Source organism: Oncorhynchus mykiss, chromosome 15, assembly GCF_057628025.1.
Source record: "Oncorhynchus mykiss isolate SJ-2025 chromosome 15, ASM5762802v1, whole genome shotgun sequence".
Lineage (NCBI taxonomy): Eukaryota > Metazoa > Chordata > Actinopteri > Salmoniformes > Salmonidae > Oncorhynchus > Oncorhynchus mykiss.
Window position 1 is genome coordinate 51,058,649 of NC_143036.1, and position 18,885 is coordinate 51,077,533.

Consider the following 18,885-nt stretch of genomic DNA (forward strand, 5'->3'; position numbering starts at 1 on the left):
TTCAAATGTACAGCGACAGAATTCAGAACATGGGCCGTTCTTACAGTGTTCACCAAGTCAGAACCATAGGATAAATAAGGGGGACATATAAGCAGACAATGAAAGCTCTTACAAAATTCAATGATTACATTTCTCTTAAATGGGTTATATGCACCAAAGTCTCAACAGTAGGGGAAATTAAGAGGGGTAAATAGACCAAATTATTAGGGTGAGGCACATGGCCTACTAACAGCTTACTACACATCATACACTTAGTATTACTTTCTTAGCTACAGTATACAGCTCCCTGGCATATTACATCATTTATTCAGCAGCATACAAGATATTTTTGGATTTACCTTGTGCTGTGCTCACTTGAACAGGAAGGTGGCACAGTTGTCCTTCGTGGGCAAATTTTGTCATCAAAGTCTGGCATTCTCTGGATTTATGGTGCTTTCAAGACAACTGGGAACTCTGGAAAAAAACAAGGTCGAATCATGATGACGTCATTGATCTTCAGGTCGTAGCTCTAGAAAGAGGCCCGAGTTCCTGACTTTCAATTCCGAGTTGGATGACCATTCAAAGCGTATTTCCAGTCCGAGCTTTTTTCTGGAACTCCCAGTTGTCTTTGAAGTCAAGATTTAGCAGTTTCGAGTTAACGGTTTCTTTTTAGCTAAAAATGTGGGTTTCAAAACAGGCCCTGAATAACAGGTTGCTACTGATTCAATCACAACTTTTGGCGAATTGTAGGTTTTAATCCCATGGATATCACATCACCAAGGTATGCATGAAACTAAATAATGCATAACCTGCAAAGCCATTGAACAGGTACAGGTAACGACCAAAATAAAGAAAACACCAACATAAAGTGTCTTAAAAGGGGGTTGGGCCACCACGAGCCAGAATTACTTCAATGCACCTTGGCATAGATTCTACAAGAGTCTGGAACTCTATTGGAGGAATGCGATACCATTCTTCCATAAGAAATTCCATAAATTGGTGTTTTGTAGATGGTGGTGGAAAACACTGTCTCAAGCACCACTCCAGAATCTCCCATAAGTGTTCAATTGGGTTGAGATCTGGTGACGACCATGGCATATGGTTTACATCATTTTCATCAAACCATTGTGATTACTCATGCACTGTGGATGGGGGCATTGTCATCCTATAGGGGCATAGCCATGGCAGCCAAAATAATGTGCTCCCCAGCATGTAATACACCCTAACTAAGCATAATGGGATGTTAATTGCTTAATTAACTCAGGAACCACAACATACTTTGTATCCTAAATTTACTCCAGTGTTTCCATTATTTTGGTAGTTACCTGTACATTCCACCTTGTATAACATACATTAAGTTAATTTAACCACCAGAAACAGTGCATAGGCAAAGTATAGGTTAAGTATAAATTGTACGTCTTCGCCCCCTTGTGGCTAGGGAGGAAGAGGACGTGAAACAGTAGCCACAGAGGTTATAGTGAAGTGACGCATACTTTAGCTGGATTTCTTCAGTGAGGTTTTCTGCTGGCCACAAAAATGCAAGAAATCACTTATAATTTAAAACAATCGTAAGTTTAATCACTTGCTCTTCAGTTCTGAATTCAAGTTATTCTCTATTTACATATTGCATATTTTGTAGTAGTTGAAAAGAATGCAGTTCAATCCAAAATGTGTTTAGGTGAAATGGCACCAAAGGAACAGGCACTCGACTTGTTTGGATTTTCACAAAAGCCATACATTTTTTAATATGCATTTCACATTTTGTAATAATCTGTCCAAATAAATAAATTAGACAATGAATTACCATGTGCATGATTGTACACAGTCCACACTATCAAATAATGATGTACATCACAAGTAACCTAATAGGAAGAAGTATCAACTGAGGGCAACAGTACAGAGGAAGTTTGAGTGTGTGTTTTATGACGAGTGGACAGGTCCGAAAGCATGATCAGTGTGCTCTTCTGTTCTTTAGTAGAGGTTCAGAGAATGGGGTAAGGCTTGTGGAAGTACAGTAGTCTTGTCCACTGAAGTCTGCAATGTAAGGTTAGGTCCATATCGACAGTGGATAGGCCTGGGCTTAGGTCTGTTTCTAGGAAGACTCTCTCAGGCTCAGCTGACTGGTTCCGGAGTCCTCTCCTTGGCCACAGGGGCTTCCTTCATGCGGTCTCGCCCCTGTTGGAGAGTGTGCTCTGTGGGGCCCAGACGGACGATCTTCCCACTTCCCAGGCACTCATCCCCCTTGTACAGCACTGCAAACTGGGGGAGATGAGCGAAGTGAATATGGAGAAATTAGAAGGGAGGGTAGTGATGAGCAGGCATTGACGGAAGCTTTGACGCAAGGCTATTCAGTCAATGTTGAGGTAGATGAGACGGGCACAGAAAATTGATGTTAGTGGGAGACATTAATGCTGAATATTAACTCCTAGTCCCTCTGAACTAACCTCCACATTTGAGCGCATACACACACCACTATTCTCTATCGCTTCATCTACCCTCACTCTGGCCTCGAGCCCAGAGCTCCAAGACAAACGCGCCTCAGCCATATTGTTCTCTCAGAGCAGTGGGTTATGGGATAGCGCATGAAGAAAGGGGGGTAATCCAAGCGTGGACAAGGCTCTTTGTACCCTGACTAGAGTCTGGAGTAATCCCTGTCAGAGAAACCAGAGACGCACTGGAGCAGCTGGCTACGTTTGTTGGGCCTATGATAGGCCTTTGTTAGCTAGCTAATCAGGATCTTAAGGAATAACACACTGGGACTAACACACCAGCTCAACTAAAACCACTGTAATGGTTCATGGGTTGGCTTTACTCTTAAAAGCTGACCTAACGACAATAAATCAATTTGAAAATGGCCTAAAGAAATGTTACTCATAGTTAAAATTCTTCTGAGAACAAAACATCCCTAGAAAGTAATGAAACCAACTGCCCAAACTCTGAAAAGGGTGAGACAGGTGGCTTACTATGTGTAGGAAACAGAGAGCTTACCTGTCCTGGTGTGAGTGCTCTGATCGGCTGAGACAGCATGATCCACACAGAGCCATCCATGTTCAAGGTCACAGTGCAAGGGGCTGGAGATAAACAACCTCACTATGTTATTAACATGTTACTAACACATTAACATGTCACTAACACTTTTGAAGTGTACATTTTTGACTCAATAAAGCTGTTTTTTTAAGCCGTATGGGAGGTAACGGTATTGTTATTTCCCCCCCAACTTTGTCATATCCAATTACGATTGGATGGGTCCAGGAGAGGCGAAGGTCGAGTCATGCGTCCTCTGAAACATGACCCGCCAAATCGTGCTCCTTATAACACCCGCCCGCATAACCCGTTAACCAGGAAACACCATTCAACTGATGACCGAAGTCAGCCTGCAGGCACCCGGGCCCACCACAAGGAGACGCTAGAGCACGATAAGCAAAGTAAAGCCCCCCAGCCAAACCCTCCCTTAACCCTGATGACGCTTGACCAATTTTGCGCCGCCCTGTGGGACTCCCGGTCACGGCAGGTTGTGACACAGCCTGGGATTGAACCTGGGTCTGTAGTGACGCTGCGACTGCGATGCAGTGCATTAGACCGCTGCGCCACTCGGAAGGTAAAGGTATTGTTAATGACACATCCTTACAAATTGTGTCTGGCCCTAACTTGTTATTTCACTCACTGAGAGGCATCTGGTGGATGAAGCGGAAGTGACACTCCATCATCTTAGTCTGGATCAGCTCAGTGGGAGGGTCCTCCGTTATCCAATGGAAACGATCTGTTCGTACCGTGTCTCTGAATAGAGCCGGGTGATTGGTGGTTGGACCCTGATGTTAGGGAGTTTAGAATCAGAATCCCATTGAGAATCAACAGCAAGGAGGTGGGAGATCTGCCTGTATTGTAGTTGGGCCGGTTGTTTAGGACAAAATTAGGTATAACAGTATTGAAGAGGTAGAAACCATTCCTTACCACAAACACTTCTCCAGTAGTAATGTCTTTGTCCACAACAAACCATGCATCCCTCTGCCCACCAATCCTAGCCCTTTGGCCTAGTGTCAGGGTGAACCAACCTGAAAGGAAGATGGGGTAGAGAACTAGTAGTTAATGTAAAGGTTTACTATTGGAAGAGCAGTACTCTTACAAGGATAGTGGGACAAGCACTACCATAGAAGATACCACTGAGGATATCACACAGCATTACCTTGATGTTCCCCCATGATCTTCCCATCCTCAATGGAGACAAAGTTCCCCGGTTTTGGCTCTAAATACTGACCGAAAAACAGGAATGCAGATATTATCACAAACATGTTTATTTATTACTGTGACCAGTGTATCTCAATAATGAACTTCATACAGTAGTTTTTTTCTTCATACAGTGTGTGTATTTGAATTCCATACCTCTAGAATGAAATCCTCAAATTTCCTTTCTCCAATAAAGCAGATGCCCATACTCTGGAAACAGATGACATTCAGTGTTGCCACACAGTCCAAGAAAAAAATACAACTGACTTCATAAGATGTAATCTATGTCAATACAGTGTAATTAGGGTGTAGGCCAAACAACAACAATGCAATGAAATTATGTTAAACTTTCGTTAATCTGTGGGCAGCTCAGAGAGGAGAGATGATCAATACTTTATCTACACTCCTGTCCGTATGTACTTGGACAGCGAAACTAACATTTTACATTTGGCTCTATACTCCAGCATTTTAGATTTGAGATCAAATGTTTCATATGAGGTGAATGTACAGCATGTCACCTTTTTTTGGGGTGGCTATTTTCATACACATTTATTTTACCGCTGAGAAAGGAAAACACTTGTCCCCACCCCCATGTGAAGAAGTCACAAGTATTTGGACAAATTCACTAATAGTGTATCAATAACAGGGGACATTAGCATTTTTGGGAGGGTGTGACCTTTATTCATGATTTTGGGGGTATGATCGTCATTATTCATGAATGATTATCCGTAATCATGGTAGCATGCACATTAAGACCAGATACCACGCCCTAACAGGCTATTTTTCCCCTTTACTCATATCAGAATGAAACTTTACCAGTTGAAAAGTAAAACATTTTGATTTAAAAATATGCAAATCCTCAATAAATTTAAAACACTTCACACATATGTGTGGACCTCTTGACAAAAATGGTAGCAGGTGAATGTTGAACTTTTGTCGCACACACATCCAGATGATTCTGCATAACATTTTTGCGCAATGACGCTGTTGGTATGATCAAGGCGTATGCATCCGTCATACGTGTGAAATCCAACCTATGCACCACACAGAATGCAGTCCAACTGACTCTGCAACACAATCCTGCAAGTCAAACGCAGCGTTCCATTGGAAATGAATGTACTTCTGGTGTACCAAATGGCAATGACACTGTCGGGGTGACGGAGGCGATATTTTGCATAAAACTTACAGATAAAACGCCACAAGATATCAAAAAAGGCCTTTGGACAAGTCTGGCTATAAGTCCTAAGAACCAGTGTGTGGAATAATGTAAAATGTACCTCCTTTGAAGGCTGAGAAAAAGGTCATTTTGAGAAAATGGCCGATAAAGACAGGCCGGGCAAAGTTGAATTACTGTTTAACGGATGCTGCCCTTTTTCTGCAAAAAAATTAAATAAATAATCAGATGTGTTATTTTTCTGGCAATATATGCAGCGCTTTGTCTATAATGCACTGTCCGCTCTCCCAAGTTGATGCCCAAGAGACCAAACAGCCTCAGATCATGCGCTCAGATCATGTTTGAGACTCAGATTGGACAGTGTAACACACAAGCTCACACCTGCAGGTGACGTGCCGATGTTCAATTTCTCTCTCGTGCCGTCATGGCTGAAGCCAGTGCAAATTCCTACTATTTGTGTGTTCAGGTTAAACGTGGGACGTCGCTCATTATAAACAAACAGTCTTAAATTGATGTTTAATGCATCATTTTCAGATCTATTAGAAGCGATTAATAGATAAAACAACAATGTCATTGAACCAATTGACTGGCCAGAGATCAGGGCAATCATCAGCAAAGACACAGTGCAAGCTGACAGTACTTTGGACAACCAAATTGAAATCAAAATGATGGATGAAATCGAAGTGTGTCAGCTGTATGGTAATTTGCGATTCATAACTTACATTTAAAAAAAGGTACTACCAGGAGTAGTAGGCCAGCCGATAACATCAAGGTGGAATGCGTTTGAAGTGATGCGTCGCTGAGAACAGCTAGCATCTCCAGCAAAGTACATCGCCAGTGGCACGCACACACTTCAAGCAGATCAGCAGCTCCACAATCATGTGATTGACTGTCTCCAAGGTGGGGGCTTTTCGTGGCAGCCAGACGAGACAATTGAAGGAGGATGCGGTGAGCAAAGTTACTGGGCTCGAATTTAGTCAAGCTTGAACTATATACACTACCGATCAAAAGTTTGGGGTCACTTAGAAATGTCCGTGTTCTAGGCCTCCTCTGTCCAGTGTCTGTGTTCTTTTGCCCATCTTAATATTTCCCTTTTATTGGCCAGTCTGAGATATGGGTTTTTCTTTGCAACTCTGCCTAGAAGGCCAGCATCCCGGAGTCGCCTCCTCACTGTTGGCGTTGAGACTGGTGTTTTGCGGGTACAATTTAATGAAGCTGCCCACATAATTGCAGAAGGGTTTTCTAATGATCAATTAGCCTTTTAAAATGATAAACTTGGATTAGCTAACACAACTTGCCATTGGAACACAGGAGTGATGGTTGCTGATAATGGGCCTCTGTACACCTACGTAGATATTCCATAAAAAAATTAGCCGTTTCCAGCTACAATAGTCATTTACAACATTAACAATGTCAACACTGTATTTCTGATACATTTTATTTCTAAGTGAACCCAAATTTTTGAACGGTAGTGTTTCTAATTGTGCATGTTATAAACTACACTTTTTATGATGATGATGATGAGTTATACTCTATGGCTGGATTGATGTATTTTTTCCAAGACTACATTAATTTGGCAGACCTAACTTGATTGACCCTGTTTCTACAAGGCCTAGGTCTGAGAGGCCTAAATCATATTTCCAACCTCATATTAAAGTTGACATTCTGTACATGTCGCCTCATGTGAAATATTTGATCTCAAATCGAAAATGCGGGAGTACAGAGACAAATGTAAATGTTTTTGCTTTAATGCCCAAATACAGTACATACAGAGGGCAGTGAATCGGTCTGTGTGGTTAGTTACCTCTTTCTTCTTCAGGACGTGTTGGAAGCCGGCCTCGGCTGCAATCTTCTTCACGTAGTCTTTGGTGAGTCCCGACAGGGGAAAGACTGTACGCCGCAAAGCATCCTGAGAAATCTGGCTGAGGAAGAATGTCTGGTCCTTAAAACGGTCCGCTCCCTGGTACAACCTCACAGCTTCAACGGAGATAACAAAGGGTTAAAAATCTGAGATACCAATCGAATGACAGCCCTATAATAAATCGGGCCCTATATCAAATATAACCATTGGTGGTACTCATTCAAGTTCCCTGAATTTCTCTACACATATCAAATGTCTACAGGCTTACAGATAAAAGCCTTTCACATATAAAACTCGGTACCCTGGACCGTTTTTGAGAATTCTACAGAACATATTCTGATTTCACAAGGCCTGAAAATAACCGTTTCAGGGTGTGATTAGCAAGACGCACATTCTACACAACGTTAGCGAGCTAGCTTCTTTACAACGGGCAAAAAAGTAGCCACGCGGCAGCGCGAGTCGCGTCACAATACCTGGTACCTAGGTCCTGGATCTTGGACCCGCTACTCACGCAGGTCCAGGTTTCATTTCAACCAGGGTTTGTTTGCATTTCACACATACTTTATAGCGCTGATCAGGGTACCAAACGCTACAGGATCATAAGGGGATACAGTGAGGGAAAAAAGTATTGGATCCCCTGCTGATTTTGTACATTTGCCTACTGACAAAGAAATTATCAGTCTATCATTTTAGTGGTAGGTTTATTTGAACAGTGAGAGACAGAATAACAACAGCAAAAATCCAGAAAAACGCATGGCAAAAATGTTATAAATTGATTTGCATTTTAATGAGGGAAAAAAGTATTTGACCCCTCTGCAAAACATGACTTAGTACTTGGTGGCAAAACCATCTGACCACAACACTTTCATCCAGTTGTCCTCTGAATCATTCAGATGTTCATTGGCAAACTTCAGACGGGCATGTATATGGGCTTTCTTGAGCCGCTGCAGGATTTCAGTCCTTCACGGCGTAGTGTGTTACCAATTGTTTTCTTGGTGACTATGGTCCCAGCTGCCTTGAGATCATTGACAAGATCCTCCCGTGTAGTTCTGGGCTGATTCCTCACCGTTTTCATGATCATTGTAACTCCACGAGGTGAGATCTTGCATGGAGCCCCAGGCCGAGGGTGATTGACAGTTATTTTGTGTTTCTTCCATTTGCGAATAATCGCACCAACTGTTGTCACCTTCTCACCAAGCTGCTTGGCGATGGTCTTGTAGCCCATTCCAGCCTTGTGTAGGTTCTGTGGACAGGTGTCTTTTATACAGGTAACAAACTGAGATTAGGAGCACTCCCTTTAAGAGTGTGCTCCTAATCTCAGCTCGTTACCTGTATAAAAGACACCTGGGAGCCAGAACTCTTTCTGATTGAGAGGGGGGGTCAAATACTTATTTCCCTCATTAAAATGCAAATCAATTTATAACATTTTTGACATGCGTTTTTCTGGATTTTTTTGTTGTTGTTATTCTGTGTCTCACTGTTCAAATAAACCTACCATTGAAAGTATAGACTGATAATTTCTTTGTCAGTGGGCAAACGTACAAAATCAGCAGGGAATCAAATACTTTTTCCCCCTCACTGTATGTGAAAGCGCCCAAAGTCTCCATATTGTTATAGAGGTAAGATTGACATAATAATAATAATAATAAAACGTTGGTATGAGAAAAGCACAGAAAGATGTTGAGTGGAGGTTGTTGTTCTTACGGTTCCGGATCTCAAAGCGGTCTCTGAAGACATGTTTAGGGGGAGGAGCCACATGACTCTGTTGGAAGACATCTTCATCCTCCTGAGATGTCCTGGCATAGTGGCCTGTCGCCATGGCATCAGCTCCTAGGGGGGAAATCAGCAACAACACAATATTGTCTTTTTTTTTTGTACAAGCTCAGTTTCTTTAATGGTACTTGAAGGTCTTAGCATACTCGGATGTTTTTCATAATATAATGCATAGTAATACTGAGCATTATTATGCTACATACCCAAGCCGTTGATGGCATAATTGTAGAAGTGGTTGAATTTGATGTGTTTGTTGCACAGAATGTCTGGATTTGGTGTCCTGCCCTTCTCATATTCCTTCAAAAGATTGCTGAAGAAAGGAGACATTGGTCAGAGATTGAGAAAGAGAGCAATCTGGGGTGGGTGGGTATAATTTGTGGAACGTTCTAACAGGAATCTCTTCCAAAAACATTGTAAATAACAAGGTTGCCATCAAACAACGCACATACAAAGTTGTATAGCGGTAGAATAAGATACCAGGTATCTTGGGGTGGGCTATTTCATAAAGTTTTTCACTCACCACGTTTATGCTGAAAAATGTCTGTCCTCACTCTGGTAGTCTATGAATAAACATTAAGAATACGCTACATGGTGAGTTGATGCCTATTCGGCAGATAGTTAGCTAGGTGAATTGATTATGTTACTTTGTATGCGTTGTTTGTTGGCAACCTTGTACTTTACAAAGTTTTTGGAACTGATTCCTATTGGAACATTCCACAAATTATACCCATCCATCTGGGGTATATTCACTATCAGATTCCTGTTGGAACGTTCCACAAATTATACCCATTAATCTGGGGTATATTCACTATCCGATTCCTGTTGGAACGTTCCACAAATTATACCCATCCATCTGGGGTATATTCACTATCAGATTCCTGTTGAAACGTTCCACAAATTATACCCATCCATCTGGGGTATATTCACTATCAGATTCCTGTTGGAACGTTCCACAAATTAGACCCATCCATCTGGGGTATATTCACTATCAGATTCCTGTTGGAACGTTCCACAAATTATACCCATCCATCTGGGGTATATTCACTATCAGATTCTGTTGCAAACGGAAAACGTTTTGCAACGAAAATGTGTGTTTCTATTGGACAAATTCAGATAGGTCGCTTGCCATTTCATTCCATTTTCTCTGTTTGGTTCTTAAACGGTAAACTTTGCAAGACAATGAACACACCCCAGATCTAGCCTTGTGACACCAACCTAATCCCGTGATAACTCACATTATTTCAATTAAGGTGAGTGCAGCTGTCTGCTTAGCCGGGCTACAACTGTTCCAATTATACAGATTTAACAATCATCTAATTAAGGAGGATACCTACGTGAACACTTCGTGCCAGTACTCTTTGACGTAGGACACTTGATGGAAAGGTATGTCCAGATTCTGGCACACTTTGTAGGCATCTTCACAGTCCTTTTCGGATGAACACACCCCATTCTCATCCAGGGAATCCCAGTTCTTCATAAACACTCCAGTAACGTGGTACCCTGTTAATAAAACAAGCCAATTGGAAGACGTGAAACTTACAGTAAACAAGAAACATTAGATATAAAATAAAACATATTCCGTTAACTCATTTTTAAAAAAATGACAGTTTATTTGTATCGTCTCAAGGAGTTTAGCTAACGTTAATGTTGAGTGTTCCAGTGAAGAAACGTCTCACCTCTTCTTCTGAGTAACAAAGCCGTTACAGAGCTGTCAACTCCCCCAGACATCGCGCACACGACATGTCTCACGACACCCATGATTTGTCGCAACTATTTGCCAGGAAAATACGTTTTGAATTGACTAATTCAGGTTACAGCTTAACTTTTTCGGATAGACGCGGCCATTTCTTCGTTCCGTCTCAAAACAATGTCCGACTAGAAACAAGTCGCGTGTGGCTACCTCCAGAATAACTGTAACACTGTGTAAACAACCTGAGCTGTTGAAATTCTGCTCCGTAAATTGGATACAAATCTCGAAAATCCACACATTTGCATATATTTTTCGAAAGTATCAAGGTACGTTGACAAGAATTATACATGTCTCTGATTATATTGACTGTTACACCCGCAAAAGTGGAATATATTGCACAAATGTGTAAATCTGTAGTAACAGTTCCACCATAAAAATGGTGAGATCATTTTGTGTTTCGTGATTTCATTAACGTTACCTCTTCTTGCAAGTATTAACAGAGCAGACGAATGAAACAATATATAATGTGTAATGGTGGAAAGGAGCTAAGCAAGTCATAACTATAATCCTTCTCATCAAATAAAATGTTGTTGGTCACATACACGTGATTAGCAGGGTGTAGCGAAATGCTTGTGCTTTTAGCCCCCGACAGTGCAGTAATATCTTATAAATTACACAACATATACCCAATACACACAAATCCAAGTAGGAATGAATTAAGACTATGTACATATGGACGAGTGATGTCAGAGCGGAACGGACTAAGAGAGTAGATTCGTATAGAATACAGTATATACATATGAGATGAGTAATGCCAGATATGTCAACATTATTAAAGTCACTAGTGTTCCATTCCTTAATAAAGTGGCCAGTGATTCCTAGTTTATGCCTATAGGCAGAAGCCTCTAATGTGCTAGTGATGGCTGTTTAACAGTCTGATGGCCTTGAGATAGAAGCTGTTTTTCAGTCTCTCGGTCCCAGCTTTGATGCACCTGTACTGACCTCGCCTTCTGAATGATAGCGGTGGTGAACAGGCAGTGGCTCGGGTGCTTAAAGTGTCCCGGAGGACGGCTAGTTTGCCTCCGGTAATGCGTTGGGCAGACCGCACCACCCTCTGGAGAGCCTTGCAGTTGCAGGTGGTGCAGTTGCCATACCAGGTGGTAATACAGCCCGACAGGATGCTTTCAATTGTGCATCTGTAAAAGTTTGTAAAGGTTTTAGGTGACACGCCAAATTTCTTTAGCCTCCTGAGGTTGAAGAGGCTCTGTTGCGCCTTCTTCACCACACTGTCTGTGTGGGGGGTCCATTTCAGTTTGTCAGTGATGTGTAAGCCAAGGAACTTGAAGCTGGGGTGCACCCTCTGCTGTTTCCTGAAGTCCACAATCATCTCCTTTGTTTTGTTGATGTTGAGTGAGAGGTTGTTTTCTATGCAAATTAATGACTGGTTTTAGGACAATCCCACCAAAGACTGTTTCGAACCACTTTGATACAACTCTGTGGTTGTCTTCCAGCATGGTGGATGTGCCACTATCAGTGAAAGCCATCACTTTGGATCTGCTAAGAGATGCCAGAGAGACAGTGAGGACCAGTCCTTTGGGAGTCATCAACACTCCTATGATCCCATGGTGCCAAACAACACTACCACTCAACATCCCCTGTAACATCCACATCAAACTGGAGAACATGCAGAGAACTGGTGAGTTTGTGTATGAATTAGATGCCTTAGTCAGACACATTTACATTACTACTGTACAAGTTTCAATTAATAATGTAGGCTGTTTTGTGGTAGATATATCGATAGACATGGTTGATGTTGGACATTGAGAGTGATACAATAACAGCAGTTTCATGTCATTGTGTTAATTGCCAGGTTCGTTTAAGATAAGAGGAGTGGCCAACCAGTTTGCCAGAAGACCAAAAGGAGCCCATTTTGTCACCATGTCTGCAGGGAACTATGGGAAGTCTTTTGCATATGCCTCTAAACACTACGGCTCCAAGGGGAAAGTGGTGATGCCAGAGACAGCCCCTGTATCCAGATCTACACTCATACAAGTCAGGTTCTTGTTTCCAATTGACTGCTTCAGTCTTTAATTGTATCATCTAAAATGACACGTCTGAAAATAACCAAACATATCGGTCCATTCGCTCCAGAAATTTGGATGTGAGGTGGAACGGGTGCCTACAACCTGTCTGATGAACGTGGTGAATCGTTGTGTCCAGGAGGAAAACATGACGTTCCTCCACTCATATGACGACCTGGACCTGATTGCAGGACATGCCAGGTATAGAACAGCCGAACAAGGCAACACAACCAGCTTCCTCTTTTAGAGGGAAAATAAAATGCTGGTCTGTCTCTCGCTGTCTGTCTCTCTCACTCCCCACCCTCTCTCCCTCCCCCTCTCTCTGTGCTGTAGTCTAGGTTTTGAAGTACTGGAGGTGATGCCCCAGCCTGATGTAGTGGTGGTGTGCTGTGGAGGAGGAGGTCTACTGGCTGGGGTGGCTGCTGCCATCAAATTGGCCGGCTGCGAGAAGACAAGGATCTATGGGGTAGAGCCAGAAGGAGGTACATAACACCTGTTGTTTAAATCTCAACAAGACAATATCAGGAAGGGCTTTTTACAACTAAGATACACCACAAATTGACATACATGAACATACACATGGGACAATATACTGAGGGGTTGATATACAGTATGACCATTTTGTTGACCTTCATTTCCTGTCTTTGATTCATTAGCCTGCACCATGTACAAAAGTTTCATCGAGAAGAAGCCTGTAGGCATGGACACCAAGAGCATCGCGTCAGGACTGGCTCCACCTTTTGCAGGTGCAGTACATTGGCTAGACCTAAATAAATCCTAAAAGATCAGGACATAAGAGGGAACAACTGTGTCTTCATCTGGAATGAACCATAGCCAAGCAAATAAATCTGTGAATTGTGCCTTCTTTACCTGTGCTAACTCCCTGATGTGCTCTGTACCATATGTCACGTAAAGGTTAAAGCATCTACCATTGTTAACTGCCTGGTGTGTTGTCCAGGCACCCTGCCCTACGAGCTGTGCCAGCGCTACGTTGAGGAGATCGTACTGGTGAGCGATGAGGAGATAAAGGCTGCCGTGTCTACCCTGTACAGGGCTGGGCTCCTAGTGGAGCCGTCAGGGTCCGCGGCATTCGCAGCCATCGCTAACGACAGAATCCCTGACATTGCTGGGAGGAACGTGGTGGTCATCCTCAGTGGAGGAAACATTGGCAAAGACGAGCTCACTAACTTCCCTGATTGAATATCTAGTTACTTACATACTTAGGAATTGTTCTACTCCTGAAGCATAGGCCACAAACAACAGTTTTCCAGCGTATTTAGTCCCGGGTGATTTGTTCACGTTCTCCTCATGCGTTTCCCCATTGAATATTCACAAAGTTATTATAAAAGTGACTACTACAGAGAATAAATAATGATTATTCCAACCAGTCTGAGTTAGGAGAAATGATGCATTATTATTTTACTACATTGACTGTTACAGAGAAGAAAGAATGACCATTGCTCTAACCAGCTAAAGATAGGTGCAAATCATGCATTATTTTTTCTCACTAATACTTTTTATACTGTGAAAGTATCTTTTTGCAAATAAACTATGCAATGTATTCAGTATCAGGAACATATGCTGTGTTTGATCACTGAAATGTCAACAACTCAACTGTGCTCTTTGTTCAACCGAAAGACAAATTCTCATGTCCATACTGCATAGCAATCACTTGATGGGGTGTATACTAGGCACGTAAGAAGCACACATGCCTAGGTAACACTATCAGTGAATCAGAGTTACCAAATAACAAAACTATGAGTAGACCATAACCTCCCACCTACAATGCATTCGGAAAGTATTCAGACCCCTTTATCCACATTTTGTTACTTTCCAGCCTTGTTCTAAAATGGATTACATGTTGTTTTTTCCTCATCAATCTACACACAACACATAATGTCAAAGCGAAACAGGGCGTTAGAAATGTTTTGTACATTTATTAAATGAAAAATAGCAATACCTTATTTACAATAAGTATTCAGATCCTTTGCTATGAGACTCAACATTCAGCTCCGGTGCATCCTGTTTCCATTGATCATCCTTGAGATGTATCTACAACTTGATTGGAGTCCACATGTGTTAAACTCTATTGATTGGAAAGGCACACACCTGTCTATATAAGGTCCCACAGTTGACAGTGCATGTCAGAGCAAAAACCAAGCCATGAGGTCGAAGGAATTGTCCGTAGAGCACCGAGACAGGATTGTGTCGAGGCACAGATCTGGGAAAGGGTACCACAAAATGTCTGCAGCACTGAAAGTCCCAAAAACACAGTGGCCTCCATCATTCTTAAATGGAAGAAGTTTGGAACGACCGACGTCCTAGAGCTGGCCGCCCAGCCAAACTGAGCAATCAGGGGAGAAGGGCCTTGGGAGGTGACCAAGAATACAATGTTCACTCTGACAGAGTTCCTCTGTGGAGATGGGAGAACCTTCCATAAGGACAACCATCTCTACTGCACTCCCCCAATCAGGCCTTTATGGTATAGTGGCCAGACACAGAAGCCATTCCTCAGTAAAAGGCACATGACAGCCTGCTTTGAGTTTGCCAAAAGACACCTAAAGGACTCAGACCATGATAAATAAAATTCTCTGGTCTGATGAAACCAAGATTGAACTCTTTGGCCTGAATGCCAAGTGTCACGCCTGGAGGAAACCTGGCACCATCTGTATGGTGAAGCATGGGGTTGGCAGAGACTGGGAAACTAGTCAGGATCCCGAGAATGATGAACGATGCCAAGTACAGACAGGTCCTTGATGAAAACCAGAATGCTCAGGACAGACTGGGGCGAATGTTTCCCTTCCAACAGGACAATGACCAAGACAACGCAGGAGTGGCTTCGGAAACAAGTCACTAAATGTCCTTGAGTGGCCCAGCCAGAGTCCGGACTTGAACCCAATCGAACATCTTTGGAGAAACCTGAAAATAGCTGTGCAGCAACGCTCCCCATCCAACCTGACAGAGCTGGAGAAGATCTGCAGAGAATAGGAGAAACTCCCCCAATTTTTATTTTTTATTTCACCTTTATTTAACCAGGTAGGCTAGTTGAAAACAAGTTCTCATTTGCAACTGCGACCTGGCCAAGATAAAGCATAGCAGTGTGAACAGACAACACAAAGTTACACATGGAGTAAACAATTAACAAATACAGGTGTGCCAAGCTTGTAGCATCATACCCAAATAGACTAGAGACTGTAATTGCTGCCAAAGGTGCTTCAACAAAGTACTGAGTAAAGGGTCTGAATACTTATGTAAATTCTGTTGTATTTCATATAAATGTACAAAAAAGTTCTGAACCTGTTTTTGCTTTGTCATTATGGGGTAGATTGATGAGCAAAAAAAAAAAAAACTATTTAATCAATTTTAGAATAAGGCTGTAACGTAACAGAATACTTTCCGAATGCACTGTACATCATGATATCTCCTAGAGCTTGAGATTTAGGTCTCAGTGTTTTAGCACACTCCCCTTATCTCCAGACAGCAACACCACTTCTCAATAGCCTCGTTTACACCTTGTGCTAAGATGTGTTTTTTACTATCCGATCAAGCTGATCCAATTACTATCTGATCAAGTTCTGTCACGAACATGTGGTATTAAAATGTGTCTGTTATCTGTCCATTGTGTCTGCATTGTGACCACATTTTCCTGGTCCTTCCAAGTATTAACATTATTTGGGAGATTGTTTAAAAATAATGATTTGAGTGTCATGATTGGACAATTATTGATGCCTTGAGTCAATGGTGTCAATTGCCAATCATTTTACTGGGTGCTATAATGATGAATTAAATGGGTTCACCATATCTGTTGACACTTGTAAAATATCCAGATACAATGGTCATCACTAGTTAGCACAGCTACAAAGTAAGATCCCCACAGCCACAAAGTCTAAATTGGCTACAAAGTCTAAAAATGAGCTTTTTCGTCTTAATTTAACATTAGGCATAAAGTTATCAGTGTGTTTAAGGTTAGGTTTAGGTAGAACATCTAATTTTAAGAAGATAAATTGTAGAAATGGGCAAGGATTATCCATAATTATGACTTTGTGGCTGTGTTAACTAGGGACAACCAGATAAAAACGCGTGTCTGACTACCTCTGGAGGTGGTTAGAGGGCATTACTACACTCAATACGTAGATGCGACTATCAGAACACAATGATTGCATTGAAAAAACAGGTTGGCTGCATTTACAAAAGCAGCCCAATTCTGATATATTTTCCTCTAATTGGTCTTTTGACCAATCCTAGCAGATCTTTTCATATCAGATCTTATTCAGAGCTGATCTGATTGGTCAAAAGACCAATTAGTGAAAAAAGATAGCAGAATTGGTCTGCCTGTGGAAAAGCAGCCGAACAAAGGTCCGCATTAAGGTCTGATTGTGCTCAGATCAGGCTGACCCCCTCAGGAACTGGTTGGGGACGCATTGGGTCCGGCTTTCTTCTCAGTCTGGATACGATCAGGTTACCAAAAGTGCACAAGGTGTGTGATGTCATCAGCATTCACTTTAGCAAATGTAAAACAAAACTAGACGTTGAACTGACATCTGTGCCCAGTGGGTAGGAATGTATTTGCTCCACAACGTTGAAATAAAAAGGTGACTCACACAAGTCTTCAGAAACTTGTGTGAGTCACCTTTTTATTTCAACGTTGTGGAGCAAATACATTCCTACCCACTGGGCACAGATGTCAGTTCAACATCTAGTTTTGTTTTACATTTGCTAAAGTGAATTCAACGTGAAATCAAACAAATATTTCAAACCTATCATTGGATTTAAGTTATAAATTGGGTGAAAAAAATACAACACAGCCCTTAGCCGTGGTATATTGGCCATATACCACAAAACCCTGAGGTGCCTTATTGCTATTATAAACTGGCTGCCAACATAACTAGAGCAGTAAAAATACATGTTTTGTCATACCCGAGGTATACTGATATACCACGGCTGTCATCCAATCAGCATTCATGGCTCTTATAAAATGTTGCCTATGCCACCTCATATTTTGCCTTTGCCACCGTTTGCAATGCTTACTGGCATTTGAATATAGCGCAGCAAAAGGGAATCCGATTCCGGACACAATATGGACAAGGGAGACACATTTAAATGTAGGTGTAGCTGCATGATGTGTTTGTAATTCCATTATCAGAATACAAAAACTGCATTAACTGTCTAGACATGGCCAGAATGATATAACTACAATCAGTTCCCAATGTGTATTTTGATTGTCGACACTTGTCTACAAATGTGGGCACAATCAGAATGTGGACAAAATCAGGAGAAAGTACACGTTAGCACCAGGTATAAATGGAGCTTCTGTAACACACAGGGCTATTGCTGTTCAGCTATGGGACTGGGGACACTGTACAGACTATAGATGGGATGGAGGGGAATCATACTGAACCACGAGGGATCCCAGATGAAAAACTTAGACACCGAAGTGATGCTTTTTTATTTTGAGAAGGATGAACTCTACCAGGAGGTGGGATTGTGTTTTTTTATGTCTATTCTGTTCATATGAGGTAAAAATAAAAAATTGAACAGTATGTTCATATATATTTGATAGAATTATGATTCAACATCTGCATTTGCAGTATTTGAGAAATGAAATGCACAGCATAATTATATATATTATTTACAGTAGTTTGGTCAAATACATCTGTGACATAGTTTCTGATAATTAATTGGTGTTCTTGTCACTATGATTTTTATTTTATTTTTACCTTTATTTCGAAATCCATGTGATTATTTTTGTAGTAAATTTGGATGTCTTTGTTTTCCAACCCTCGAGGCAATCTGCCACGGTTTACGCTCGATCAGACCGACAACTGCCTTGCAGCATTGCGTTTCAGAGGCAGTTTCAGTAGGTTCTGTGTGTTGCATGCATATACTGTCTGTGTGATCGAGGCGTAACAGCAACAGAAGTGCATTCATTTCGAATGGAATGCACTGCAAATGTCTCTTCAACACAATGCTGCAAGGCAAACGGAGCGTTCCCTTAGACATGAATGCACTTCTGGTGTACCAAAATGCAACGACGCTGTCGGTGTGATCAAGGTGTCAGGCTAAATCAATTAATTTAACAGGGTGGTGAAAGTGCACGGTGATG

At 41.8% G+C, this 18,885-nt stretch overlaps 2 protein-coding genes across 5 annotated transcripts; one reads left to right on the forward strand and one right to left on the reverse strand.

Moving 5' to 3' along the window:
• Window positions 1–1,532: 1,532 nt before the first annotated feature.
• trmu (tRNA 5-methylaminomethyl-2-thiouridylate methyltransferase) lies at window positions 1,533–10,881 on the reverse strand. The gene is made up of 11 exons (XM_021563385.3): window positions 10,688–10,881; window positions 10,346–10,511; window positions 9,215–9,321; window positions 8,943–9,068; window positions 7,182–7,354; window positions 4,360–4,413; window positions 4,163–4,229; window positions 3,931–4,031; window positions 3,644–3,788; window positions 2,968–3,050; window positions 1,533–2,238 (listed from the first exon to the last, which is right to left on the reverse strand). The coding sequence occupies exons 1-11, from the start codon at window positions 10,767–10,769 to the stop codon at window positions 2,092–2,094; spliced, it is 1,251 nt and encodes a 416-aa protein (XP_021419060.1). The 5' UTR covers window positions 10,770–10,881; the 3' UTR covers window positions 1,533–2,091.
• On the forward strand, window positions 10,245–14,357 carry srr (serine racemase). Of its 4 annotated transcripts, none has more exons than XM_021563386.3 (7): window positions 10,245–10,394; window positions 12,213–12,397; window positions 12,572–12,753; window positions 12,853–12,983; window positions 13,116–13,264; window positions 13,439–13,528; window positions 13,741–14,357. In XM_021563386.3, exons 1-7 carry the CDS (start codon window positions 10,387–10,389, stop codon window positions 13,980–13,982), a joined length of 987 nt encoding a protein of 328 aa, XP_021419061.3. In that variant the 5' UTR covers window positions 10,245–10,386; the 3' UTR covers window positions 13,983–14,357. The 4 variants fall into 4 exon arrangements, with proteins under 4 accessions (XP_021419061.3, XP_090056385.1, XP_021419062.3 ...); XM_090200259.1 differs by having other exon boundaries at window positions 10,301–10,394; window positions 13,698–14,357; XM_021563387.3 differs by lacking the exon at window positions 10,245–10,394 and adding an exon at window positions 10,825–11,027.
• Window positions 14,358–18,885: the final 4,528 nt, after the last annotated feature.